The following is a 26,686-nucleotide window of genomic DNA, read 5'->3' as shown; positions in this document are numbered from 1 at the left end:
TTTTTCAGGTTTTGGCCAGGGGCTGGGTTTGAACCCGCCACCTCTGGCATATGGAGCCAGCGCCCTACCCTTTTGAGCCACAGGAGCCGCCCTACCATTCCACTTTCTGCTATGGATTTGACTACTCTGGTTACCTTATATAAGTGGATTTTTTTTTTTTTTTAATTTGAGACAGAGCCTCACCCTGGGTAGAGTGCTGTGGCGTCACAGCTCACAGCAACCTCCAACTCCTGGGCTTAAGTGATTCTCTTGCCTCAGCCTCAGTGCTGGCTATTTTTTGGTTGTAGTTGTCGTTGTCATCGTCTGGCAGGCCTAGGCTGGATTTGAACCCACCAGCTCTAGTGTATGTACGTGGCTGACCCCTTAGCCACTTACAGGCGCCACCACATAAGTGGGACTTTGCAGTATCTGCCCTTTGTGACTGTTATTCCCTTTTGCACATTGTCAAGTGCCCTGCCTCCAGGTTCTGTGTTGGGACCTCTGTCCCTGGTCCTGTGCAGGCTTTCAGGCTCTTTCTGGAGAGAGCAGACACTTTGTTGAGCGCAGCCCCTCTCCCTGCAGGGTGGCTTTGAGTATAAGCGCGCCATTGTGGACTGCATCATCAGCATTATTGAGGAGAACTCAGAGAGCAAGGAGACAGGACTGTCGCACCTGTGTGAGTTCATAGAGGACTGCGAGTTCACTGTGTTGGCCACCCGCATCTTGCATCTCCTGGGCCAGGAGGGGCCCAAGACCAACAACCCCTCCAAGTACATCCGCTTCATCTATAACCGAGTGGTCTTGGAGCATGAGGAAGTCCGGGCAGGTAGGTCTGAGCCAAGGCTGAACTTGAGCTCTTAGCCTGTCCTTGAATAAATGTCCTGCTGACAAAGGGACCTGACCCCTGTGGGGATCCATGTACTTGGTGTTCTTAACTCACAAGCTGTTTTTTTATTATGGGAAGGACTTTAGATATCATCGAGTTGAGTTTTTGTTTTTAAGAGATGAAGTCTCACTATGTTACCCAGGCTGGAATGCAGTGGTGTGATCATAGCTCACTGCAACCTCAAACTCCGAGTCTCAAGCAACCCTTCTGACTTAGCCTTCTAAGTAGCTGGACTACAGGCACGCATGCCGCCACACCAGGCTAATTGCGGGTGGGGTGGGGGGGAAGAGACAGGGTCTTGTGGTGTTGTATGGGCTGGTCTCCAATTCCTGGCCTCAAGGGATTTTTTTGCCTCAGGTGTGAGCTGTTCTCAGGGCCTGGAATGGTTCTTAACTTCTATAATTTGTTGATTTAAAAAAAATTTTTTTTTTCGCTTTTACTATATGTTGGTGTATACCTTTTTTCTTTTATTGTTTAACAGCTTTGTGGATACATAGTTCACATACTATAAAATTCATCTTTTATGTAGGTTTACAATGTAATGAGCAACCATCCTAGTCTTAGTTTTATTTTAAATTGCTATTTTTTTCATACACTCAAGGCTTAACTGCAAATTGAGGCCGTTTGCATGTGGGAAGTGACAGGCCTGGCACTTTGTGGCCTCCTTGTAGTGAATTTAAAAAAAGCTCCTGTTGGCTTGGTACCCATAGCTCAGTGGTTAGGGCGCAAGCCACATACACCGGGGCTGGTGGGTTTGAACCTGGCTTCGGCCTGCTAAATGACAATGGCAACTACAACAACAAAAATAGCCGGGCATTGTGACCGGCACCTATAGTCCAAGCTACTTGGGAGGCTGAGGCAAGAGAATGGCTTAAGCCCACGAGTTTGAGGTTGCTGTGAGCTGTGATACTACAGCACTCTATCTACCAGGGGTAACAAGGTGAGACTTTGTCTCAAAAAAAAAAAAAAGCTCCTGGAAGCCTAGAATGGGAGCCATTCATCCCACCTGGCTCCCTGATCCATTAAATAAAGAGGTTGAAGCCCACAGTGGTGACTTTGGACCTCCTTGCTCAAGACTTTTTGCCTCTGGGGCTCTTCTGAAGATGTGCTCTGAGCACTGGAAGTGCCAAGACCGTGAGTGGTCTCCCTTACTGGGTAAATCATATGTGCTTCCTAAACACAGGTGCTGTCAGTGCGCTAGCCAAGTTTGGAGCCCAGAATGAAGAGATGTTACCCAGTATCTTGGTGTTGCTCAAGAGGTGAGTCTTGGCCCAGGGACCCTGGTAGATTGACAATGTTCCTTTGGACACAGGCAACTGTCCTTTTTTTTTTTTTTTTTTTCTTAGACAGACTCTTACTCCATTGCCCTGGCATTATTGTAGCTCACAGAAACCTCATACTCTTGGCCTAAAGAGATCCTCTGACCTTAGCCTCCCAAGTAGCTGGGACTATAGGCGCCTGCCACAACACTCAGCTAATTTTTTTTTCTATTTTTAGTGAGATGGGGTCTCACTTTTGCTCAGGGTGGTCTTCAACTCCTGAGCTCAAGCAATCTACCTGCCTTGGCCTTCTAGACTGCTAAGATTACAGGTGTGAGCCACTACACTCTGCTGAGGGTGACAGAGTGAGACTCGGTTTCAAAAAATAAAAGTTTAAAACATTTTTATCATCCCAATAAGAAACTCTGTGTCTATTAGTAGTTGTGTTCCCATTCCCTCCAACCCCTCCAGCCCAGGCAGCCACTGTTCTTTTCTTTTGGAGACAGTCTCACTTTGTCACCTTCGGTAGAGTGCTGTGGCATCATAGCTCACGGCAACCTCAAACTCTTGGGCTCAGGCAGTCCTCTTGCCTCAGCCTCCCAAGTAGCTGGGACTACAGGCACCTGCCACACTGCCCAGCTATTTTTTAGAGACACAGGGTCTCTGTCTTGCCCAGGCTGGTCTGGAACTTGTAAGCTCAAGCAGTCCACTTGCTTCAGCCTCCAGAGTGCAGGATTACAGGTGTGAGCCACCGTGCCCAGCCCAGTATTCTTTTTGTTTCTTGAGTTTGCTTTTTCTGGACATTTCATATCAGTGCAGTCATAAAGCATGTGGCCTTTCATGGCTTCTTTCACATTGTTTTGAAAGGTTCATCCATATTGTGGCATGTACCAATACTTACTCCTTTTCATTGCCCAATAATATTCAATTGTGGGACTATACCACATTTCATTTATCCATTAATCAGCCGAAATTTGGATTATATCCTTTCTGTGGCTATTGTGAATGAGGTCTATGAAAATGCTTTTACAAGTTTTTCTGTAGACATACGTTCCTCTGTTCATTTACCTAGGTGTAGAATTGCTGGATTATATTAAATGCTTTTTGATACTTTACACTGTTGAGTGTAAGGATTGCTTACTGGGTGGGCTTTAGCTAATACTTGGCTTAGTATTAGTCTTTGGGCCCTGCTGGGTTTTGATGCCCTTGTTCAATCATTACCTGGGTCCTCTGTCATCTGGGGACAGAGCTCTCAGAGCTTTAAAGCTCTGCTTTAAGGAGACCTGCTTCCTCTCACCATCCCCTTATAAAGCCTTGTAGGATCCCTCCTCCCACCCCTGCTGGGCTCCAGTCAGGAGCACCTTGTGTCCCGGCTGCAGGTGTGTGATGGATGATGACAATGAGGTGAGAGACCGAGCCACTTTCTACCTGAATGTCCTGGAGCAGAAGCAGAAGGCCCTGAATGCAGGCTACATCCTCAATGGTGAGTCTTCCCTGGCTTCCTTGCCTTTCTCATCGCCACACCCTCCCTAGACGGGGGGAATTCAAGGCGAGACACTCATGGCTGGACTTCTGTGGCAACCTCATAAAATCACTGTGACCTTGGGAGACCCAGGGTCATGTGGTCACCATGATGTGGATAAAACAGTACAGTAGAGCAGCGCCTGTGGCTCAGTGAGTAGGGCACCGGCCCCATATACTGAGGGTAGTGGGTTCAAACCTGGCCCAGGCCAAACTGCAACCAGAAAATAGCTGGGCGTTGCGGCGGGCACCTATAGTCTCAGCTACTTGGGAGGCTGAGGCAAGAGAATTGCTTAAGCCCAGGAGTTGGAGGTTGCTGTGAGCTGTGATGCCACAGCACTCTACCAAGGGCAATAAAAGTGAGACTCTGTCTTTACAAAAAAGAAAACAAAAAAGACAGTACAGTAAATTGAAGCGCTCATCATTAGTATTTTATTTTCACAATACTTTGCTCTTTATAAGTCAGTTTGTATGTGTGTTTACTTCCACTCTGATCCTGGGGGAGGGGGGACGCAAATAAGCAAGCAGAGACTCAGCCTCAGTGTCCGCAGGGGTCCCTGCGTGCATCTGTCATGCCTGGCAGGCGCAGTGACCTCTTTCTACTGGTCTTTAGGTCTGACTGTGTCCATCCCTGGTCTGGAGAGGGCTCTGCAGCAGTACACTCTAGAACCATCAGAAAAACCTTTTGACCTCAAGTCTGTGCCCCTGGCCACCACACCCCTGGCAGAGCAAAGAACAGGTAACCCCGTGCTCCTCCCAGTAGCCGTCAGGGCCAGGCCTTTGTTAGAGGATCTGCATTGCCTGCAAAACCACTACACCTGACCAGCAAGGGCAGGGGTTGTGCTGGAAGGAGAGAATAGTGCTTTCTGCCTCTGGCTTCAGGAGAGGAAACCACATGTGTACAGAGACACTTCCTTTCTTTCTCACATGTCCTGCTTCACCCTCTCTCAGAGGGGTTAGAATTTATAATCCCCTAGTAATGGCCCTGGGTCGATACCATGGTGCCCCTGACTGAGCTGTTGGTTACCGTGTGCATTTGCTCCTGCAGAAAGTGCCCCCATCTCAGCAGTCAAACAGCCTGAGAAGGTGGCTGCCACCAGGCAGGAGATCTTCCAGGGTGAGTAACAGTGCTGGGTGAGGCATTTGAGGCCTGGCCTCAATCTTCTTAGTTGGGGTAAAGAGTAAGAGCTACTGTTGCTGGGTATCTCCTGTGGCCGAGCCCTGGAGAGTGTATTAGATCTACTATCACATTTGACTCTCAGGTGAAGTGTAGTCGGTCTGTTTGGTGTCTGAGGTATTGGAAGTTCAGAGAGAGAAAGTGATTTGCCCAAGGTTGCATAGGTAGGAAGTGGAGGGGCGGGGATTAAGATGCAGATCAGGCCAGGTGAGGTGGCTCATGCCTGCAATCCCAGCACTCTGGGAGGCAGAGGCGGGCAGATGCCTTTGCTCATGAGTTTGTGACCAGCGTGAGCTAGAGCAAGACCCTGTCTGTACAAATAGCCGGGTGTTGTGGCGGGCGCCTTGTAGTCCCAGCTACTTGGTAGGCTGAGGCAAGAGAATCCCTTGAGCCCAAGATTTTGAGGTTGCTGTGAGCTGTGATGCGATGGTACTCTACAGAGGGTGACATAGTGAGAGTCTGTCTCAAATAAAAAAAAAAAAGAATCCTTGCTGAGCTTCTAAAGTTTCCAAATGGAATTAGGCCTAGGACACTGGAGTCTCAGAGTTGGTTTTTTGCTTCTGAGGTCTTTCATGGGACACAGGGAAAGAGTATTCCTAGTGAGATGTACAACATGAGCAGAGTCAGGGAGATGAGGAAATGCACACACACATTCAGGAAGTAGTTGTGTAGGCAGATTCAGCATTTCAGGTGGGGGAAGACCTTGAGAATTGGTCATGAGACTTTTTAGAAATTATTACAAGTTTGTCTGGAGATGGAGAAGCTGAGTAGCTGTGGCCTGTGGGTTTCAGAGCAGTTAGCGGCAGTGCCAGAGTTCCGCGGGCTGGGGCCCCTCTTCAAGTCCTCACCTGAGCCTGTGGCCCTCACCGAGTCAGAGACAGAGTATGTCATCCGCTGCACTAAACACACCTTCACCAACCACATGGTGTTCCAGGTGAGTGGGGTGGGCGGAGGCCTTGATGGGAGGACATGTGCCCAGGGCCAGCTCTGATGGGTCCTGCAGGGTCAGGGTACCCCCACACTGAGTGGGTTGGGGGCCCAACCTCATGCCAGGATCTGTCACCAGCAGGTATGTCTCTGCACCTCTTGACACAGGCTCTCTCTGGTTTCTGTGTGTCAATGTGGAGACGGGATGGGGCAGTCACCTTGGTCAGTGGGGGAGAGGTGGGACCACCTGGCTCTTCCTCTGCATCATGGGCTGGACCTAGAGCAGTGTGTAAGCTTCTCTCTCGTTCAGTTTGACTGCACGAATACACTCAACGACCAGACCTTGGAAAACGTTACTGTGCAAATGGAGCCCACCGAGGCCTATGAGGTGCTCTGCTACGTGCCTACACGGAGCCTGCCCTACAATCAGCCTGGGACGTGCTACACACTGGTGGCACTGCCCAAGGAGGACCCCACAGCTGGTGAGCCCCTCTCCGGATAACACCCTGGCCTTGTGGGAGCCATGCAGTTGAGGGTGGGGGGAGCAGCTGGGTGCATTAGAGTTTCAAGCCCTTGCTTTTAGTCCTGAGAAGAAGAATGGCTAAGTTTCTTTCTTTCCTTTTTTTTGAGACAGTCTCACTTTGTCACCCTCAGTAGAGTGCTGTGGCATCACAGCTCACAGCAAGCTCCAGTTCCTGGGCTTAAGCAATTCTCTTGCCTCAGCTTCCCAAGTAGCTGGGGCTACAGGCGCCCGCCACAGCGCCCATCTATTTTTTGTTACGATTCTCATTGCTGTTTTAGCTGGCCAGGGCTGGGTTCGAACCCACCACCTTTGTTATATAGGGCTGGTGCCCTACCCACTGAGCCACAGGCACTGCCCTGGAATGGCTAAGTTCCAAGTGTTTTTCATGTATTATCTCATCCTCACAGAAAACCCAGGGAGAGAAGTTCTATTACCCTGTTCATAGATGAGGAAACTGAGACAGGTTAAATGGTCGTCTAAGTTCCACTGACAGCAGAGGCCAGGCCTATCTGTCTTCAAACCAGAGCGCTCATGCTGTGTTGTCTCCCAAAGACTTGTCACTTAACCATCCTAAATCCACTCCTCCTGATGACACCACCAGCTGCTTTTCCAGTCCTTGGGGGCCTGTGACTGTTATGTGGACACAGCTGTCCCACATTGTCTCTGCTTTTCTGCTTTACTTCTTGCCTGGACTCATGACTTGATTTCCCTGTCCTTCTCTGAGGTGGTTCCCTCTGCCCAGCTTTGTGGGGTCAGGTGGCATGTTTCTTTCACTCATAAAAGCAGAGGCCTGAGGAGCAGGCTGTGACTTCCTCACCTCTGAAGGAGCTAGTCCCCTGCAGGCTGGCCACATCCTGACCACACAGCTTTTTTTCCCCACAGTGGCCTGCATGTTCAGCTGCATGCTGAAGTTCACAGTCAAGGACTGCGACCCCACCACGGGGGAGACTGATGATGAAGGCTATGAAGATGAGTATGTGGTAAGAAGCTGGTGTCAGAAGGCTCAGTTTGTGTCTGAGGTTGCAGACAGGAATCCTTTTCTTGCTATTCTTGGCTTTACAGTGCTCTTTAAAATAACTTTTTGTTAGTTATAAAAACACGTTTACATATAAAAAGAAAACTTGGTACATACAAAAACAATATATAAATGAAAAGGAAAACATTATCAGAAAATGTATTTTCGGGAGAGTTGTATAATTGAAGCCAGTCTCTACATTATAGATCTTGCTATTTTCACTTAAAAACCATAGTGTGGGCTCGGTGCCTGTGGCTCAGTGGCTAAGGCGCCAGCCATATACACCCAAGGTGGCAGGTTTGAATCTAGCCTGGGCCTGCCAAATAACAATGACGGCTACAACCAAAAAATAGCCGGGCGTTATGGCGGGCACCTGTGGTCCCAGCTACTTGGGAGGCTGAGGCAAGAGACTTGCGTGAGCCCAGGAGTTGGAGGTTGCTGTGAGCTGTGATGCCACAGCGCTCTACCCAGGGGGACAGCTTGAGGCTCTATCTCAAAAGAAAAACAAACAAACAAAAACATAGTATAGGCTCGGCACCTGTGGCTCAAGGGGCTAAGGCACCAGCCACATACACCTGAGCTAGCGGGCTAGAATCCAGCCTGAGCCCGCCAAACAACAATGACAGCTGAAACCAAAAACTACCTGAGCGTTGTGGCAGGTGCCTGTAGTCCCAGCTAGTTGGGAGGCAGAGGCAGGAAACTCACTTGAGCCCAGGAGTTGGAGGTTGCTGTGAGCTGTGATGCCACAGCACTCTATCCAGGGGGACAGCTTGAGGCTCTGTCTCAGAAAAAACCAAAAAAACCCCCGTAGTATGAGTATTTTCCCATGTCATTACAAATACTTCATAAAAAATTTTTTTTTGAGACAGAGTCTCACTTTGTGGCCCTCCATAGAATGCCGTAGTGTCATAGCTCATAGCAACCCTAAACACTTGGGCTCAAGTGATTCTCTTGCCTCAGCCTTCCAAGTAGCTGGGACTACAGGCACCCACCACACAGCCAAGCTATTTTTTAGAGATGGGGTCTCATTCTTGCTCAGGCAGTCTGCCTGCCTCGGCCTCCCAGAGTGCTAGGATTACAGGTAGGAGCCACTGCATCTGGCCATAAATGATAATTTTTAATGGCTTCTCTGTTATATACTATATCATAACTCCTTTGACCTTTCACTCCTTTAATGTTGAACATTGGGGTTTCCAGATTTTCATTGTTATTTTTAACATCACATTAAACATCCTTTTGTGTAAATGCAGTTTTATCTGCATTTCAGACCATGTCTTTAGGATAGATTCCTAGAAGGAGAAATAATTGGGTGAAAGGTTAAGCATGATTTTAAGACTTGTAGGTCCTATTATCAAATTGCTTTCCAGATAAATTGGATCTGTTTGCTGTGCTGGGCAGCCCTTTCTTGCATTAAATAGCCCTGCCAAGTCTCCTTCTCTGAGCCTGGATGGAACCGAGTACAAGATGCTTCTGTGATGGTCGTGGCTTAGTGCCATCTGAGTGCAGGCTGTCAGGCTAAGCCTGGGGATGGAGGTTGTTCTAACAACGTCCTGACTAGAGGGACAGCCACTGTGGAATACAGGTGGCATCCACCCTGTGTTATCCTATAGCCATAGCAGAGGATTTGCCTTTTTTTTTTTTTGAGACAGGCTCAAGCTTTCCCCCGGGGTTGAGTGCTGTGACATCACAGCTCACAGCAGTCTCCAACTCTTGGGCTCAAGTGAGTTTCCTGCCTCTGCCTCCCAAGTAGCTGGGACCACAGGCACCTGCCACAATGCCTGGCTATTTTTTGGTTGTAGCCATCGTTGTTTCGGCGGGCCGGGGCTGGATTCAAACCCACCACCTTAGGTGTATGTGGCTGGTGCCTTAGCCACTTGAGCCACAGGCACCGAGCCAAGATTTGCCTTCTTTGAGCCAGAAATGATCCTAAGGCAGGAACTGCTCTAAGACCAAGTGAGCTCCTTGAGAGAGCTGAGTCTGAGGCATCCTTCTGCTGTGAGGACTGAGTCTCACTTATTTACATACATGTTAAACATCCACATGAGCAGGGCCTAGTGAAAATCTGCTGGGAGAATGTGTGGAAAACCTTGGTGTAGATTCAGTTGGTCCAAGGTGGGTAGGTGGGAGTATTACCTGTCAAGTTCAGGGAGGACACAGCTGAGGTGGAGGTTAAGGCCCAGAAGACACAGCTGAGGTAAGAGGGAGGGTCTGGAACTCCTCATTCCCTGGAAGTGACTAGAGGCAAGGGAGGCAGACCTCTGGACGCTGGGTCCTTGAGATACTACCTCTAGGCAGGCTTAGAAGTGATGCTGTCTTGCAGCTGACAGCTATAAGATGTGTAGGATGTGGGTGGGTTGATACTTGGACTCAGTGTGCTTTCTATTGAATGGATGGCACTTGCCTGCGAGCACTGGGAGGACATGTACCCAGTCGGGTTGCTGTGTGCCTCCAGAGTCTAGCACGGCCCTCAGTGCTGAGCAAGGCCTGACAGAGTTGCAGGAAGGGATGAGTGGCTGAGTCCAGAACAGAGGCCTTGAGGTGTGTGGAAGAGGGAATTTCTCCCCTAGATGTGGGGGCCTAACTTCTACCTCCATCTCGCCAGCTGGAAGATCTGGAAGTTACTGTAGCTGATCACATCCAAAAGGTCATGAAACTGAACTTTGAAGCAGCCTGGGACGAGGTAGGGGATGAGTTTGAGAAGGAGGAAACATTTACCTTGTCTACCATCAAGACACTTGAAGGTAAAATCCTAGGAGTGCCTGCTTACCTTTCTAGACCCATGACTACTGTTGAAGTGTTCTCCCTGTTTCCCTACAAGGGTCCAGGGCCATGTCTAGGTCACAGTGTCAAATGCCTCTTTGTTAAAGGCCCTTCAGAGCATGGAGCATGGTGGGGGCACAAAGAGGAGAAAACATAGCTGGCTTACTGATACTGAGATTTCTCCCTGCAGAGGCTGTGGGCAATATCGTGAAGTTCTTGGGAATGCACCCTTGTGAGAGGTCAGACAAAGTGCCCGATAACAAAAACACCCACACGTTGCTCCTAGCTGGTAAGTAGCACTTCCAGGTGGGGAAGGGGTGGGTAGCTTACAGTCTAGATGCCCCAGGAGCCAGGCTGAGGACTCCATGGGGAATCAGACTTCATAGCATTTAAAATTCACGAAGTGTGGTGGTGCCTGTAGCTAAATGGTTAGGGCGCTGGCCACGTACATTGAGGCTGGCAGGTTCAAACCTGGCCCCGGTCAAAAAAATAAAAATAAAAAAATTCATGGCTTGGTGCCTGTAGCTCAAGCGGCTAGGGCACCAGCCACATACACTAGAGCTGGCGAGTTCAAATCCAGCCCAGCCCCACCAAACAACAAAGACAACTACAACTTAAAAAAAAGAAATAGCCAGGTGTTGTGACAGGCACCTGTAGTCCCAGGTACTTGGGAGGCCAAGGCAAGAGAATCGCTTAAGCCCAAGAGCTGGAGGTTGCTGTGAGCTCTGACACTACAGCACTTTACCGAGGGCAACAGCTTGAGATTCTGTCTCCAAAAAAAAAAAAATCACAAAGTGTAAAGATTTGCAATGAAATATCTTCCTCCTTACCCTTGTTCCCAGCCATCCAGCTTCCCTTCCAACAAGCAATGCATGTTACTATTACAAACATTGCCTATATATCCTTCTGGGGTATTTTTTTAATGGCTATAAAAAGCCAATAGGAATATATTTCCCTTTTTTTACTCAAATGTTTATGTACAAATGCTATTTACATTGTTATGCAGGGCATTTTATTGTTTTTTTTGTTTGTTTGTTTGTTTTTTTAAGAGATGGAGTCTCACTTTATCACCCTCAGTAGAGCACTGTGGTTGTCATAGCTCACAGCAACCTCCAGCTCTTGGGCTTAGGCGATTCTCTTGCCTCAGCCTCCCGAGTAGCTAGGACTACAGGTGCCCGCCACAAGGCCTGGCTATTTTTTTGCTATTGTAGTTGTCATTGTTGTTTAGCTGGCCTGGGTTGGGTTCGAACCCAACGTCCTTGGTATATGTGGCTGGCGCCATAAGCACCGTATGAGGGCGCCAAGCCTCTGCAGTGCATTTTAGAGACCTTCCCTATTTGTAGTGTTTCCTCATTCTTTTCCTTTTTCTTTTAATTGTGGCAAAATACACATAACTCAGAATTTACCATTTTAACCTTTTAAAGTGTACAGTTCAGTGGCATTAAGTACATTCTTCATACTATCATGGAACTATTATCACTGTCCATCGACAGGACTTTTTTTCTTATTGAGACAGTCACTCCGTCACCTAGGGTAGAATGCTGTGGTATCATCATACCTCACAGCAACCTCAAACTCCTGGGCTCAAGTAATCTTCCTGCCTCAGCCTCCCAAAAAGCTGAGACTACGGACACCCCCCATGACCCTCATTAATTTTTCTATTTTTAGTAGAGAAAAGGTCTCACTCTTGTTCAGGCTAGTCTCAAACTCCTGAGCTCAAGTGACCCTCATGCCTTGTCTCCACAGTGTTAGGACTGTAGGCATGAACCCTTGAGCCCAGCCTCCAGGACTTCTTCATCATCCTAACTGAACCCTCATTCTTTCTGCTGCCTAGAATTCCCTGACATAGATGTGCCTACATTATGAAACCAACCCCTGCGGATGAACATTAGGTTACTTCCAGTCTTTGACAGTGTTAAAGTGAACAGTCACTCCCATACAGACACACTTTATCTCACATGTGTGCACTGAGAATATCTATAGGATTGATAATCCCAAGGCATCACCAGGTCAAAGTGATTTGTATTTCTCACCTTGATGAGTAATTCCATTTTGCTTTCCAAAAGAATTGTATGCCTTTTTCCCCACACTGTGGACAACACAGTATGTTATCCAACTGTATGATTTTTTGCCAGTCTGGGTGAAAAACGGTACCTTAGGCTGGGCATGGTGGTTCATGCCTGTAATCTGAGCACTCTGGGAGGCCGAGGTGGGGGGATTGCTTGAGCTCACGAGTTCAAGACCAGCCTGAGCTGGTAGCACCTGTAGCACAGTGGTTACAGCACCAGCCACATACGCTGAGAGTGGAGGGTTTGAACCCGGCCCAGGCCAGCTATACACTGCAGCAAAAAAATAGCTGGGCATTGTGGCAGGCGTCTGTAGTCCCGGCTACTTGGGAGGCTGAGGCAAGAGAATCATTTAAGCCCAAGAGTTTGAGGTTGCTGTGAGCCCAGGGCGGCAGCATGAGACTCTGTCACAAAAAAAAAGAAAGAAAAAGAAACAGTGCCTTAGTGTAGTTCTAATTTACATTTCTTTAATTTCTTTAGATTCTTCTTCAAAAGAATGAAGTAATAGAAATTAAACTTTTGAATGAAGTTAAGCATTTTAAATGTTAAAAAGCTATTTTTTCCTCTGTGCATTGTGTTCATATCCTTTGTCTAATTTTCTACTGGATTGGTTGGTCTTTTCTAATAGGAATGGGTATTTAAATATTTTAGCATGGAAATTTTCAAACATATACAAAGATTAAAAAGTGTAATGTACCCCATGTGCTCACCTTCCAGCTGCAACAAGTAGTAGCACCAGTACCCACACTCATTCTCCTGTAGGTTACTCACTAGCAAATTCCAGATATAGCATTTTCTATATAAATGCTTCTGCCTCTGTATGTTTCTCTAAGAGATGATTACCCACCCCCCCTTTTTAATGGCAATACAATTATTATGCCTAAAGCAACTAACAAAAGGGTGACTCAGGCCTGTAATCCTAACACTTTGGTGGTAGCCTAAGCTCACAGGTTTGAGACCAGCCTGAGCATGAGTGAGACTCCATTTCTACTAAAAATAGAAAAACCTGAGGCAAGAAGATCACTTGAGCCCAAGAGTTGGAGGTTGCTATGAGCTATGATGCCATAGTACTCTACTTGGGGCCTGAGACTCTGTCTCAAAAAAAAAAAAAAAAAACAACAAAAGGAGGTGGGATTTTTTTTTGGCTGAGTGTTTATAAACAGGGTTGAGAGGATGTTCTGCTTCAGTGCCCTGCTCACAGCTAACAGCCCCCAAGCCCATCACTGAAGCAACCCAGTCCCATGGGTCTTGAAGACACCTGCTCTGCGGTTTTCTCATGGTGGGGCTGTCCCCTTCATCTATACTCTCAGATTCAGCCAACGTGAGAGCCATTGTGACATAATGTATAAGCCTTACATGTCCATTAATTCATTTGAACGTGGCAGAAGCCTGAAATACAGTTAGTATTAACACCCTTTCCCCTTTGTAGTTGAGAATACTGAAGCCCAGAGAGGTAAAGTGACTTGCACAGGCATTACTTGGGGATTTCAGCCCAGCCTTCCTGCCAGCTCACTGCACTAGAGCTGCCTTGATGGGTTGCTGAGAATGCCACCCCTGCCTAGCCTCTACAGTCCCTCTGCCTTACATGACTATGTCTCTCTTCATTTCTAGGTGTGTTCCGGGGTGGGCATGACATCCTGGTGCGTTCCCGGCTGCTGCTTTTGGATACAGTGACAATGCAAGTGACAGCTCGAAGTTCAGAGGAGCTGCCAGTAGACATCGTCTTGGCATCTGTGGGCTAAGGGGCCAGCCTGCGTAGGCCCTGCTCCTACCCTTTGCCCCCAACACGATGCAGAAGTTGCGCCTTCCTTGTGAAACTGTTGGAAACACCTTCCCAAGCCTCTGTATTCAAACACAATTAGGAATCATTGCTAATATTTTTTTTAATTCTACCCCCCAATCTAGGACTGCTGGGGGTGGGGGAGGGTGACTTTTTGTTTTAATAGGGGATGATTTTAGCTTGTCCTCAATCTTTTCCTGCCTGCAAGAGAAGGGACATTGTAAAGGAATAAAACATTTGCACCTCCTCTCAAATTTATCCCCAAAGAAACCATCTTATCCCTTTAATAAATCAGCATGTATTTATTGAATGACTGCTACCTCTGCTGACTCACGCTTAGGTGCTCCATCTTCCCCTTTAAGGCCTCCCACCACCAGGAAGAACACCTGCCCATCCCCTCTGCACCCACAGCCCTTTGGCTACTGTACTGAGGCAGGACTCTCTCCCCTTCATTGCTGTCCTACCACCAAGTGGAGGGAGGGGAGCAGTACAGGTCTGTTTAGTGAATGACCTCAGCTCACAGGCATTGCCCTCACACTCATTCATGCTTTCTCAAAACCACATCCTTCTGTAGAGGATAAATGGAAGTTTCAGTGTGTTCAAGGCATCCCCAAGCATCTCGCCTGATGGGACTGCCCTGGGTTTTCTTGTTCAGCCAAGTGACTGAACAGAGTGGAAAAATAGCCCCTTAGAGAGTGTTCTGTTGGTGCAGATGAAGATATCCCTGGTTTATGTTCTGGGGAGCAGACTTTTAAACTCAAACCACCTGTTTCACCAAATTTGTTGCCCAAACACCCAAAAAAACATGTTTTTAAAATCTGGACTCGGCGCCTGTGGCTCAAGTAGCTAAGGCGCCAGCCACATACACCCAAGGTGATGAGTTCGAATCCAGCCTGGGCCCGCCAAACAACAATGACGGCTGCAACCAAAAAATAGTCGGGCGTCTGGCGGTGCCTGTGGTCTGAGCTACTTGGGAGGCTGAGCAGGAGACTCGCTTGAGCCCAGGAGTTGGAGGTTGCTGTGAGCTGGGATGCCACGGCACTCTACCCAGGGGGACAGCTTGAGGCTCTGTCTCAAAAAAAAAAATAAAAATAAATAAAAATCTGAGCCTCAGGTGGAGCCTGTGGCTCAGTGAGTAGGGCTCCGGCCCCACATACCAAGGGTGGCGGGTTATAACCCAGCCCCACCAAACCACAACAAAAAGCCGCGCGTTGTGGCGGGCGCCTGTAGTCCCAGCTACTCCGGAGGCTGAGGCAAGGGAATCACCTAAGCCCAGGAATTGGAGGTTACTGTGAGCTGTGACGTTACTGCACTCTACAGAGGATGTTAAAGTGCGCTCTGTCTCTACAAAAAAAAAAAAAATTTCTTGGAGATACAGATTAGGGAAGAGGGCACCTAAAATGGCTCCTTCTGGTGCTGACCATTCTTTTGAGGAGGATTTGTGCAATTCCTTGAAGTTTCCTGAATTCCATTTCCAGTGTTCCCTGATTTTTGCCCCATACTGGGACAGGTAGCAGGAACATGAGTTAAGGGAGTTAACTCCTTAAAAGAATTTTTTTTTTCTTTTTTTGAGACAGAGCCTCAAGCTATCCACCTGGGGAGTGTTGTGGCCTCACAGCTCACAGCAACCTCCAACTCCTGGGCTCAAGCGAGTCTCCTGCCCCAGCCTCCCAAGCAGCTGGGACCACAGGGGCCCGCCACAACGCCCGGCTATTTTTTGGTTGCAGCCATCATTGTTTGGTGGGTCCGGGGTGGATTCGAACCCGCCACCCCTAAGGTGTATGTGGCTGGCGCCTTAGCCACTTGAGCCACAGACGCTGAGCCAACTCCTTAAAAGAGTTGAGGAACGTAAAGGTAATTGGCTGGCAGCTGTAACCCGAGACTTACCTGAAGCCACCTGAACGAGAGCTGGACCCTACAGGAAAACTAGCAGGTGTCCTGATGGGCGCCTGAGTCCCAGCTGCTGCCGAGGCTGGGGCAGGAGGATCGCCTGAGCCCGGGAGTCGGACAGGTGAGGCTATCGTTCAAAAAAAAAAAATTTTATTGACTTCACACTTAACAATAAACTGGCGACCCCAGGGGGGGACACGGGATCCTGCCCGCCCTGTCAACATGGAGGAAAGTGGAGCTCAGCTGGCGCGGCGCGTCCCCCGAAGCACTCACGGTCTCCGGAGGGATGTTCTTCTGACCCTCGACTCGCCCCCGCCGCAGGGCCCCTGGGACGCGGGAAGAACCCGCCGCTGGGGGCGGGGCTGACCTCTGGGGGCGGGGCCTGGCCAAGCCCGGGCGGACGCCGGCGGAGGCAGCGCGGGTGCGGTCGCGGAGCGAGTGGCGGGCTGAGCCGAGCGGGCAGCGGCGGTGAGGCCCGGAGTGCCGGAGGCGGCCTGGGGAGGGCGGGCGACGGGAGGAGGGCGGCCGGGCCGAAGCGAGGCGCCGCGGGGTGGCAGAGTGAGGCCGCGGCGGAGGGAGGCGACGCGGGGAGGGTTGCTGTGGCGGGCAGGCTGCCGTTCTCACAGCAAGGCAGGGGACAGAAGGACAAGCTGGGGGCGCCGAGTCACCGCGGAAGGAGCTGGTGGCTCCACCAGAGACCACGGATACCGCCCACCTTTCTGGGCTGAACTGTTAATTGAACCAAGGAAACGGGCGTCCCCGGCCTCGGGCAGATGTTTATGGAGCGCTCCCGATGCCCGGGCTGGACCAGGCCGGCGCCCTCTTTCTGGAGGACGGCCCCGCGGGGGTCGGAAGACCGCGCTGGGACTGAAGCAGCAGACTTCACACTTGAGATGCGTAAGCCTTTTCCTTGTGTTTTGTCAGGTAAAGGTGGTGAGAGACCGCGTTGAAGCATGTGCGGGCGAACGTCCTGTCACTTGCCTCCAGATGCCCTGGCCAGGGCTTGTGCCTACCTGGACCGGCGCGGCCGGCGGCGGCTCCCCGACTGGAGGGACCCGGACAAGTACTGCCCCTCCTACAACAAGAGCCCGCAGTCCAGCAGCCCGGTGCTGCTGTCTCGCCTGCACTTTGAAAAGGTAACCAGCCTGGTGTGCATCGTCCTAGCGCCCTGCCCGGGCGTCGTGATGGGCACCTCCTGTTGGGGTTGTGGATTCTCAGCCTTTGGGCGGCTGAGCGCGCGGCCTCACGCCTGTAATCCGCATGTTCCGTCGGGAGGCTGCAGCGGGATCAGCGTAGAAGCCAGCCAGAAACAGATATTCTGACCCTCAGTTGAGATGGTCCTTGTCCTCATGAAAGAAGATCTAGCAGTCTCTTCTGATAAAGAGTTAGAAGTCTGACTTAGGGGCGGCACCTGTGGCTCAAAGAATTAGGCCTCATATACCGAGGGTGGTGGGTTCGAACCTGGCCCGGGCCAAACTGCAACAATAAATAGCTGGGCAGTGTGGCGGGCCCTTGTAGTCCTAGCTACTCGGGAGGCTGAGGCGAGAGAATCGCCTAAGCCCAGGAGCTGGAGGTTGATTTGAGCTGTGTGACTCCACAATACTCTACCTAGGGTGACAAAGTGAGACTCTGTCTTCTTAAGAAAAAAAAAAAAAGATAACTGAATATTCTTCAAGCTCAATGTAGATGCCTTTGCTATACCTACATACAAGGCATACTAGCCGTAATATATGCCAAATTTATATTGGCCTTATATTTGACTATGTTGTTTAAAACAGCTGCTTTCAAAGTTCACTGATCATTAGGGTCATTGAGTATCTTAAAAAAAAAAAAGATTTCCGGCGGCACCTGTGGCTCAGAGGAGTAGGGTGGTGGCCCCATATACTGGAGGTGGTGGGTTCAAACCCTGCCCCAGCCAAAAAAAAAAAAAGCTTTCTATGCACCTTACCAGAGCAGCTGAATCAGAATCTCCCTATCTCCAGGCCTACAGTGGACTTAAGACCAGTTAATCCAAAACGTCCGGTGTTTTTCTTTCTTTTTTATTTTTTTTAAGAGGCAGGGTCTTGGCTGGTGTGAAGGTACTGAATTATCTCCTTTAATTGTTCATGGTTACAAATCTAACTCCTTTTTTTTTCTGAGACAGAGTCTCAAGTTGTCATCCTCAGTAGAGTGCCGTGGAGTCACAGCTCACAGCAACCTCAATCTCTTGAGCTTAAGCAGTTCTCTTGCCTCAGCCTCCCATGTATCTGGGACTACAGGTGCCTGCCATAACACCCCGCTAAGATTGAACTTCTGTTCTTTCTTTCTATCTCACTACTATGTTTAACTAGTCTTAAAATATATATATAGGGCTCGGCGCCTGTGGCTCAAGCAGCTAAGGCGCCAGCCATATACACCTGAGCTGGCGGGTTCAAATCCAGCCCGGGCCTGCCAAACAATGATAGCTGCAACCAAAAAATAGCTGGGTGTTGTGGCAGGCGCCTGTAGTCCCAGCTACTTGGGAGGCAAAGGCAAGAGACTTGCTTGAGCCCAGGAGTTGGAGATTGCTGTGAGCTGTGAGGCCATAGCACTCTACTCAGGGCGATAGCTTGAGGCTCTATCTCAAAAAAAAATAAATAGGCTCGGCGCCTATAGCTCAACCAGCTAAGGCGCCAGCCACGTACACCTAAGGTGGCGGGTTAGAATCCCCAGCCCGGACCCGCCAAACAACAATGACGGCTGCAACCAAAAAATAGCCAGGTGTTGTGGCGGGCGCCTGTGGTCCCAGCTACTTGGGAGGTGGAGGCAGGAGACTTGCTTGAGCCCAGGAGTTGGAGGTTGCTGTGAGCTGTAATGCCACGGCACTCTACCCACGGGGATAGCTTGAGGCTCTGTCTCAAAATAAATAAATAAATAAATAAATAAATAAAAATATATATACAGATAGTATAGTGTGTATATATGTGTATATATAGTATGTATAGTATAGACACATATATATACATATATATAAATACTTTAAAAAAGAGGGACAATGTCTCATTTTGTGGCACGATCATAGCTCACGGTAACCTCAAACTCCTGGGCTCAAAGGATCCTTCCACTTCAGCCTTCTGAGTAACTCAAACTACAGGTACACACCACCCACATCCAGCTAATTTTTTTTTTTTAAGACAGAGTCTTATTACGTTGCCCTCAGTAGAGTGCCATTGCATTGCAGCTCACAGCAACCTCAAACTCTTGGGCTTAAGCAGTTCTCTTGCCTCAGCCTCCCAAGTAGCTGGGACTATAGGTGCCCGCCACAATGCCTGGCTATGCAGTTTGGTCGGGGCCGGGTTTGAACTCACCACTCTCGGTATATGGGGCTGGCACCCTACTCACTGAGCCACAGGCACCGCCCTGTTTTTAATCTTTTTATGATTGTCTTTTACTGAAGCTAGAAACTTACAATTTGGTTTGCTTATCTGAAGTTTAATTGCATTCATTATGTTTGCAGTGTTTATCCCTGTACATTTTGGAACGACTCATCATTTATGGTCATGTTTTAGTTCTTTGTTTATCTGCTGAAAGTGTGTGTTTTCCCAGAAAGCAATTGTCCATGTTTTAAATATTTTAAATAGCCTTGATATACTTTTAAAAATCATTTATCTTGGCCAGGCGTGGTGGCTCACACCTGTAATCCTAGCATTCTTTGAAGCCGAGGCAGGTAGATTACTAGAGCTCACAAGTTCAAGACCAGCCTGAACAAAAAAAGCAAGGCCCTCGTCTCTACTACAAATAGAAAAACTGAGGTAAGAGGATCACTTGAGTCCAAGAGTTTGAGGTTGCTGTGAGCTATGACGCCAGGCATTCTACTCAGGGTAACAGCTTGAGACTCTGTCTCAAAAAAAAAAAAAAAAATTATGACAGTTTCTTCCTGGATTTTGATTCTGTTTGATCCATAATACTGAAATCACTTTATAAAGGTTAGGTGATTTCAGCCTTAGGAATCAAAGAAAATGAAAATCGAGGAAGAATTAAATATATGAGCCTTATTCATACCACCTCTTTAGAATTAGAGAATGTTAGCTGGAAGAAAAATTTTTCCAAAATATGGAAAAACAGAAGTATAGAAAGATTATGACTTCTTCTAGGTTATCCAGTTGGTGAAGGACAGAGCTGGAACTGAGACTCAGACCACTGTCCCACTCAGTGGCTGTATCTGGGCCAAGCCAGGAAAGGGGCAGAGAATCCCCTAGCAGACACAACCCTCCTTTGGGTCAGTGGTATCAATTTGCTGATGTAATGTTTGACTCCACATCTGTAATAAGTTTCGTTAACATTGCCAGAATTTCTTAATTTTTTTTTTCTTTTTTTTTGCAGTTTTTGGCTGGGGTGGGTTTGAACCTGCCACCTGCAGTATATGGGGGCAGCACCCTACTCCTTTGAGCCACAGGCGCCACCTGAGAATTTCTTAATTTTGATAAATATTTGATATTTCATTTTTCTCTCTCCCACTTATGAATTATAAAGCAAAATTAGAACTATTTCAACAGTTCATTCAAATCATCAACAGCCAGCATATGTATATAGATTATGACATTTACATTTGAAACCACAGGTTTGCAAATGACTTCCTCTTTAAGTTATCTACCCCCATGGCTTCTGTTCAGAAGTCCAGAAGGGTAGAGGAGAAGATGACTAATACTGAGCACTAGTTTCAGTATTTTGGCTTCTCAACTACTTTCTATTCGTTGTCCTCAGGTTTGGGTTTAGTTTACAGTTGCTCAGTGAACACACTCAAGCTAATGCTGAGGCACAGAATTTGTGAGAGTAGGATTTCTTGGTCTTGGCACTGTTGACATTTGTGGCCAGGTTACTTCTTTGTTAGGGGAGCTATCCTGTGCATTGTAGAATGTTTAGCTGCACCCCTGGCCTCTACTCACGAGATGCCAGCAGTATCCTCCAGATCATAACAACCGAGAATGTCTCCTGATATTGCCAGAAGCCTCCAGATGGTGGGGAGGGATGTTTCAGAGTTGTCCTTTGTGGAGAACTACAGATTTTGAGTATTATTGTCTTGCAGATTTCTGATGGGAGTTCATTTAGTTGACCATTCTATAATGTTATCTTATTTTCATTTATATTTTGAACAGGGGGTTCTTTCTGCTTAGGCGGCTTATTTGATTCTGGAAGAGAGAGGATTTATACAACTTCTGTGTTTTCACTTGTTCTTACACACAGGAGATCCTCCTTATTCTTAGATTCCATATTTGTAAATTCACCTTGCTAACATTTATTTATAAATCTAAAATCAATGCTCATGTTGCTTTTGCAATCATTTGTGGGCAGAGTGGTGAAAATTTTGAGTAGCCCAACACATTTCCAGGTGAGGTTGAACAAGGCATCGCTCTCTGCCTTCTTGATTTTTTCTATAAACTGTCCTTTTTCTGATTAGTGCAAAGGGTGTGTTGTATTTCTGTCACCTTTTTTTGGTGATTTCACTGTTTTAAATGATCCCCAGGCATAATGCCAAAGTGCTGGCTGGTGTTTCCAAACAAAAGAAGCCTGCGATTGCCTTATGACAAAAATACATATATTAGATAAGCTTCATTTGGGTGTTATTTATAGTGCTGTGTAAATTCAGTGTAAATCAACAGTAAGAAGTAAAGTCCTGTAGTCCCAGCTACATGGGAGGCTGAGGCAAGAGAATCGCTTAAGCCCAAGAATTTGAGGTTGCTATGAGCTGTAATGCCACGGCATTCTACCCAGGGCAACATAATGACACTCTGTCTCAGAAAAAAAAGATGAAGTAAGGTACCTTTAAACAGAAATACATACAAACCAAGGTTGTGTATTTTTTTTTCTTTTTGAGACAGAGTCACTTTGTCATCCTCGTAGGGTGCCATGGCGTCACAGCTCACAGCAACCACTAACTCTTGGCTCAAGCAGTTCTCTTGCCTCTGCCTCCTGAGTAGCTGGGACAACAGTCCCCTGCCACAACACCCGGCTATTTTTAGAAACTAGGTCTTGCTCTGGTTTAGGCTGGTCTTGAACATGGAGCTCAGGCAAACCTCCTGCCTCGACCTCCCAGAGTGCTAGGATTAAAGGAGTGAGCTATTGTGCCCAGCCACAAGGTTCTGTATTGAACAGTTGGTGAAAATGTTATCACCAGAGGCTCTCAGAAACCTAACCTTATCCGAATTTCCCTCAGATTAGCGGTTCAGTACTCAGGGTCTCAAGGTTATGGAACCTAACTACTGCAAATAGCAACAATCAACTCTGTGTGCATGTGATAGAGAGAGAGAAGGATTGATACAAGAGGAAGGCAAGTTAAGATCTTATCAGGAGCACAGTGGAAGGGAGTCACTTTATTTATTTTTTGAGACAAAATCTAACTCTTTGTCAACCTGAGTAGAGTACTATGGCATCATAGCTCACAGCAACCTCAAACTCCTGAGCTCAAGAGATCCTTTTGCTTCAGCCTTCCTAGTAGCTGGAACTACAGGCAGCCACCACAACACCTGACTAGTTTTTCTGTTTTTAATAGAGACAGGGGTCTCGCTTTGCTCAGACTGGTCTCAACTCCTGAGATCAGATGATCCATCCACACAAGCGAAGAGGCCACTCTCCCAGAGTGCTAGGATTACAGGTGTGAGCCACCGTACCCAGCTTTAGATTAGCTTTAATTCTTAAAAATTATTGGCTCGGCGCCTGTGGCTCAAGCGGCTAAGGCGCCAGCCACATATACCTAAGGTGGCGGGTTCGAATCCCCAGCCCGGGCCCGCCAAACAACAAAGATGGCTGCAACCCAAAAATGGCCAGGCATTGTGGCGGGTGCCTGTAGTCCCAGCTACTTGGGAGGCGGAGGCAGGAGACTCGCTTGAGCCCAGGAGTTGGAGGTTGCTGTGAGCTGTGATGCCATGGCACTCTACCCAGGGGGATAGCTTGAGGCTCTGTCTCAAAAAAAAAAAAAAAAATTATTGTGTGAGGCAGATATTGTTCACTACAGGTGCATGCCTGTAGTCCCAGCTACTCATGGGAAGGCTGAGGCTGGAGGATCCCTTAAGACCAGGAGTTCAGGGCTACAGTGAACTATGGTTGTGCCACTGTACACCAGCCTGAGCAACAGAGCCAGACCTCATCTCTAAAAAATAGGTAAAACAATCTTCTTATTCTATTCACCAGTGAGAGACTTGGACAGGGTATAGTTTGTATGGTTTTTCTTCTCCCTTATGTCTGGGGCTCCAGCTGGGAAGACTTGGCATCTGAGACCAGAATAATCTACAGCAGGAAAACTAGGGCCCTCTACCTGTTTTTGTAAACAAGCTTTTACAGAACGTGGTAAAATCTATTCATTTGTCTCTTGTCTGTGAGTGCTTTGTTCTCTAACAGCACTTAGAGTTGCAGCAGATACTGTATGACCTGCAAAGCCTAAATACTTATTATCTGATCTTTTATGGAAAAGTTAACTAACCCCCTATCTGGAGGCGGCTCCACTCCCTGGACAGATGGTGTTGGCTCTCCACTGGGGCTGGTCTCTCACAGGGACTGGGCTTCCTCACAGCATGTCACCTTTTCTAGCAGTGAAAAATATAGTGACTGATGTGATAATGTTTCTGCCCAGGGAAACCTATTAGAGATTCAGGGCCCAAGATTTTTATTGGAGGCTGGTCACATAGGCACTCTGCTTAGCAAGTACCAAAATTCCAGACTCACAGAAGGAAAGCAGTGTTCAGCATTAACTTCATTATTTGCACAGACAGATTAAGGAGAATAAAATACCCTCATCAGTTTGGGAAAGGTGAGAACACTCATATCCAAGTTCTAAGATGTTAACCTTATAAGCAGATGCTCTTAAAAATAGCATCCTGAGGCTGGGCGCGGTGGCTCACGCCTATAATCCCAGCACTCTGGGGGGCTGAGGCAGGTAGATTGCTTGAGCTTATGGGTTCAAGACCACCCTGAGCCAGAGCGAGACTTCATCTCTAAAAATAGCCAGATAGCCAGCACTCTGGGAGGCTGAGGCCAGGTGTTGTGGCAGGCGCCTATAATCCCAGCTACTCAGGAAGCTGAGAATTGCTTGAGCCCAAGAGTTTGAGGTTGCTGTGAGCTATGATGCCACCACACTCTACCCAGGGCAACAAAGTGAGACTGTTTCTTTAAAAAAAAAAAAAAATAGCATCCTCAGTCCTGCTGTGCTAACTAACTCTTCTGCACAAAACTATTCTGCACGTTCCTCACGTGGCCTCTTCACTTGTGTCTTTTTTTTTGGCTGTCTTCCTTCTCGTGTCCTCTCTGTCTGAATCCTGTACCTCTTGTGGGATCCATGTCTAAAAACTGCCCCTCTCCAATGTCCTTTATCAGGAACTGTTACTTTCCCATTCTAGCGCTCACAGATCACTCTTTTGAACTCCTGTAACACTTGTAGGGTATGTTATATTATTATTTAATATATTAATATTTAAAGTATAAGCCTTTTGAGGTTGAGCACTCTTCTGTGTGTCCTCAGAGCACCCCGTGCATGGCCTGTTCATGATGTAGACCTCATTGTTTTATAGTTGTCTGTCTGTAGCTTCTCGAGAGCTGGGGCCACATCAAGTGCAGGGCCCGCCATTGTCTCTTCCATAGTAGATACTCATGACCTAAGCAGAGCCTTACATTCTGGTAGATATGATTGCTAAGGAACTCAAGTTATCTGTATCATGATAAATCATTAAAATTGTTTTCAAGTAGACTCCCTTTTATTCTTTGTATTTCAGTACCACTAATAATGTAATACTATGTTCATGTGCTAAATTTGATTTTCTAAATTTAGATTATATCTCCTCACTAGAGCTTAACCTTTTTTGTGTGGCAGGATGCAGACTCATCCGATCGTATCATTGCTCCCATGCGATGGGGCTTGGTCCCATCTTGGTTCAAAGAAGATGATCCTTCCAAGCTGCAGTTCAATACTACCAACTGCCGCAGTGATACCATGATGGAGAAACGGACATTCAGGGTAGGTAGCTGGTCTAGGGAAAAGACATATACTCTGGGGGCAGCGCCTGTGGCTCAGTGAGTAGGGTGCCAGCCCCATATACCGAGGGTTGTGGGTTCAAACCCGGCTCCAGCCAAACTGCAACAAAAAATAGCCAGGCGTTGTGGCGGGCGCCTATAGTCCCAGCTACTTGGGAGGCTGAGGCAAGAGAATTGCCTAAGCCCCAGAGCTGGAGGTTGCTGTGACCTAGGACGCCATGACGATCTACTGAGGGTGACAAAGTAAAACTCTGTCTCTAAAAAAAAAGGCATATACTGTTTCTTTTGCTAACGAAACTATTAGTGCTTTTTATACCTGAAAAATAAGTTTACAGAGAGTATTCCCTGTTATTTTTTTTTCTTGAGACCAGAGTCTCAGTATGTCACCCTCAGTAGAGTGCTATAGTGTCACAGCTCACAACAACCTCAAACTTCTGGGCCTAAGTGATTGATTCTCTTCCCTGTTTGCCTTCCAAGTAGCTAGGACTACAGGCACCTGCCACAAGGCCCAGCTATTTTTTGGTTGCAGTTGTCAATTGTTTAGCAGGTCCAGGCTGGGCTTGAACCCACCAGCCTCAGTGTATGTGGCTGGGGCCCTACTCACTGAGCTGTGGGCGCCAAGCCAGTATTCCCTGTTATTTAATGGGGAGTGCTATTCTTTTTATTGCTATGTAACAAACCACACTCAAACTTAGTGGTTCAGAACAAAACAACAGCATTATCTCTCATATTCTCTGGGTTGACTGGGCTTAACCAGGCAGTTTTCACTTGGAGAGCCTTATGTAGTTGTCATCAGATGGTAGCTGGGGCTGGATGTCGCACATGGCTTCTTCACCCATAGCTGTCACCTCAGCTGGGATGGCTGAGACAGTGGAAGCCTTTCCACATGCCTTGCTTACAGGTATCAAGGTAGTCAGATTTCTGCCATGCTGACTCACTTACCCCGAGCCCACGATCCAATAGAGCAGTACAGAAGCCTCAAGGCTTTGTGACCCTGCCTTTGAGTCACACAGCATCACTCTGCTGCATTCTGGTTCTACAGAGCCAGCCCAAATTCAGTGTGGGAGGGAGTCCTGGGAAGCATGGCTTGTTGGGAGCCAGCTTTGGAGACTTGCTACTATACATACTTATTAGAGCTGGTTGCTTGTATGTCCATTATTTAACCTTTCAATGTCTGTAAGTTGTGACTTTATATGTAAGAGTGAGGCACAGAGAAATTAACTATCCTAATGTCACGTTAGTAGGCCTGAGATTTTAACTCAAGGGACCATATGCTGGCAGCCTGTGAGACATGACTGTGTCACTAACAACATATCCTGGACACATTTTCCCTCAGGTGCCTTTTGGAAAAGGAAGACGCTGTGTTGTTTTAGCAGATGGATTCTACGAGTGGCAGAGATGTCAGGGAACAAACCAGAGGCAGCCCTATTTCATCTATTTCCCACAAGTCAAGACAGAGAAGGTATCATTATCAGCACTCACTAGTATGTATTTGGAAAAGTACAGGGAAACAAATTAATCCAAACTCAAGTATATTTCATTATATCAAAGATATACAACCATTACCACTAATTTTAGGACATTTTCATTACCCTGGAAAGAAACCGCAGAGGCTATGAGCAATCACTCTCCATTTTCCACTCCCCTCTGTCTCTAGCACATGATTTGCTTTCTGTCTTTATAGATTTACGTATTATGGACATTTCACAAAAAGGAAATCGTACAATATTTGGTCTTTTGTGACTGGCTTCTTTCATTTAGCATGATGTTTTCAAGGTTCATCTTTTTTTTTTTTTTTGAGATGGAGCCTCAAGCTATCCCCCTGGGTACCGAGTGCCATGGCATCACGCTTACAGCAACCTCCAACTCCTGGGCTCAAGCGAGTCTCCTGCCTCAGCCTCCTAAGTAGCTGGGACTACAGGCG

General features: G+C 47.5%; 2 protein-coding genes across 2 annotated transcripts in view; both read left to right on the top strand.

The window, feature by feature from the left end:
• Nucleotides 1-14,203, top strand: part of COPG1 (coatomer protein complex subunit gamma 1) — a 29,437-nt gene extending 15,234 nt beyond the window's left edge. The window contains exons 14-24 of the mRNA XM_003796204.2: nucleotides 562-805; nucleotides 2,049-2,124; nucleotides 3,504-3,607; nucleotides 4,259-4,384; nucleotides 4,694-4,762; nucleotides 5,614-5,756; nucleotides 6,060-6,231; nucleotides 7,155-7,252; nucleotides 9,890-10,028; nucleotides 10,238-10,336; nucleotides 13,725-14,203. Coding sequence (XP_003796252.1) covers nucleotides 562-805; nucleotides 2,049-2,124; nucleotides 3,504-3,607; nucleotides 4,259-4,384; nucleotides 4,694-4,762; nucleotides 5,614-5,756; nucleotides 6,060-6,231; nucleotides 7,155-7,252; nucleotides 9,890-10,028; nucleotides 10,238-10,336; nucleotides 13,725-13,855 — 1,401 coding nt within the window. The 3' untranslated portion in view covers nucleotides 13,856-14,203. The remainder of the gene's footprint in view (nucleotides 1-561; nucleotides 806-2,048; nucleotides 2,125-3,503; nucleotides 3,608-4,258; nucleotides 4,385-4,693; nucleotides 4,763-5,613; nucleotides 5,757-6,059; nucleotides 6,232-7,154; nucleotides 7,253-9,889; nucleotides 10,029-10,237; nucleotides 10,337-13,724) is intronic.
• A 1,986-nt stretch (nucleotides 14,204-16,189) lies between these two features.
• Nucleotides 16,190-26,686, top strand: part of HMCES (5-hydroxymethylcytosine (hmC) binding, ES cell-specific) — a 25,940-nt gene continuing 15,443 nt past the window's right edge. The window contains exons 1-4 of the mRNA XM_003796201.3: nucleotides 16,190-16,251; nucleotides 16,708-16,919; nucleotides 24,602-24,745; nucleotides 26,099-26,224. Coding sequence (XP_003796249.1) covers nucleotides 16,737-16,919; nucleotides 24,602-24,745; nucleotides 26,099-26,224 — 453 coding nt within the window. The 5' untranslated portion in view covers nucleotides 16,190-16,251; nucleotides 16,708-16,736. The remainder of the gene's footprint in view (nucleotides 16,252-16,707; nucleotides 16,920-24,601; nucleotides 24,746-26,098; nucleotides 26,225-26,686) is intronic.

This window comes from Otolemur garnettii, unplaced genomic scaffold (genome assembly GCF_000181295.1).
Source record: "Otolemur garnettii isolate 467f Iridium unplaced genomic scaffold, OtoGar3 scaffold00101, whole genome shotgun sequence".
Taxonomy (NCBI): Eukaryota; Metazoa; Chordata; class Mammalia; order Primates; family Galagidae; genus Otolemur; species Otolemur garnettii.
Note: the sequence above shows the minus strand (reverse complement) of the source record. Positions and strands in the feature narration are given on the sequence as shown.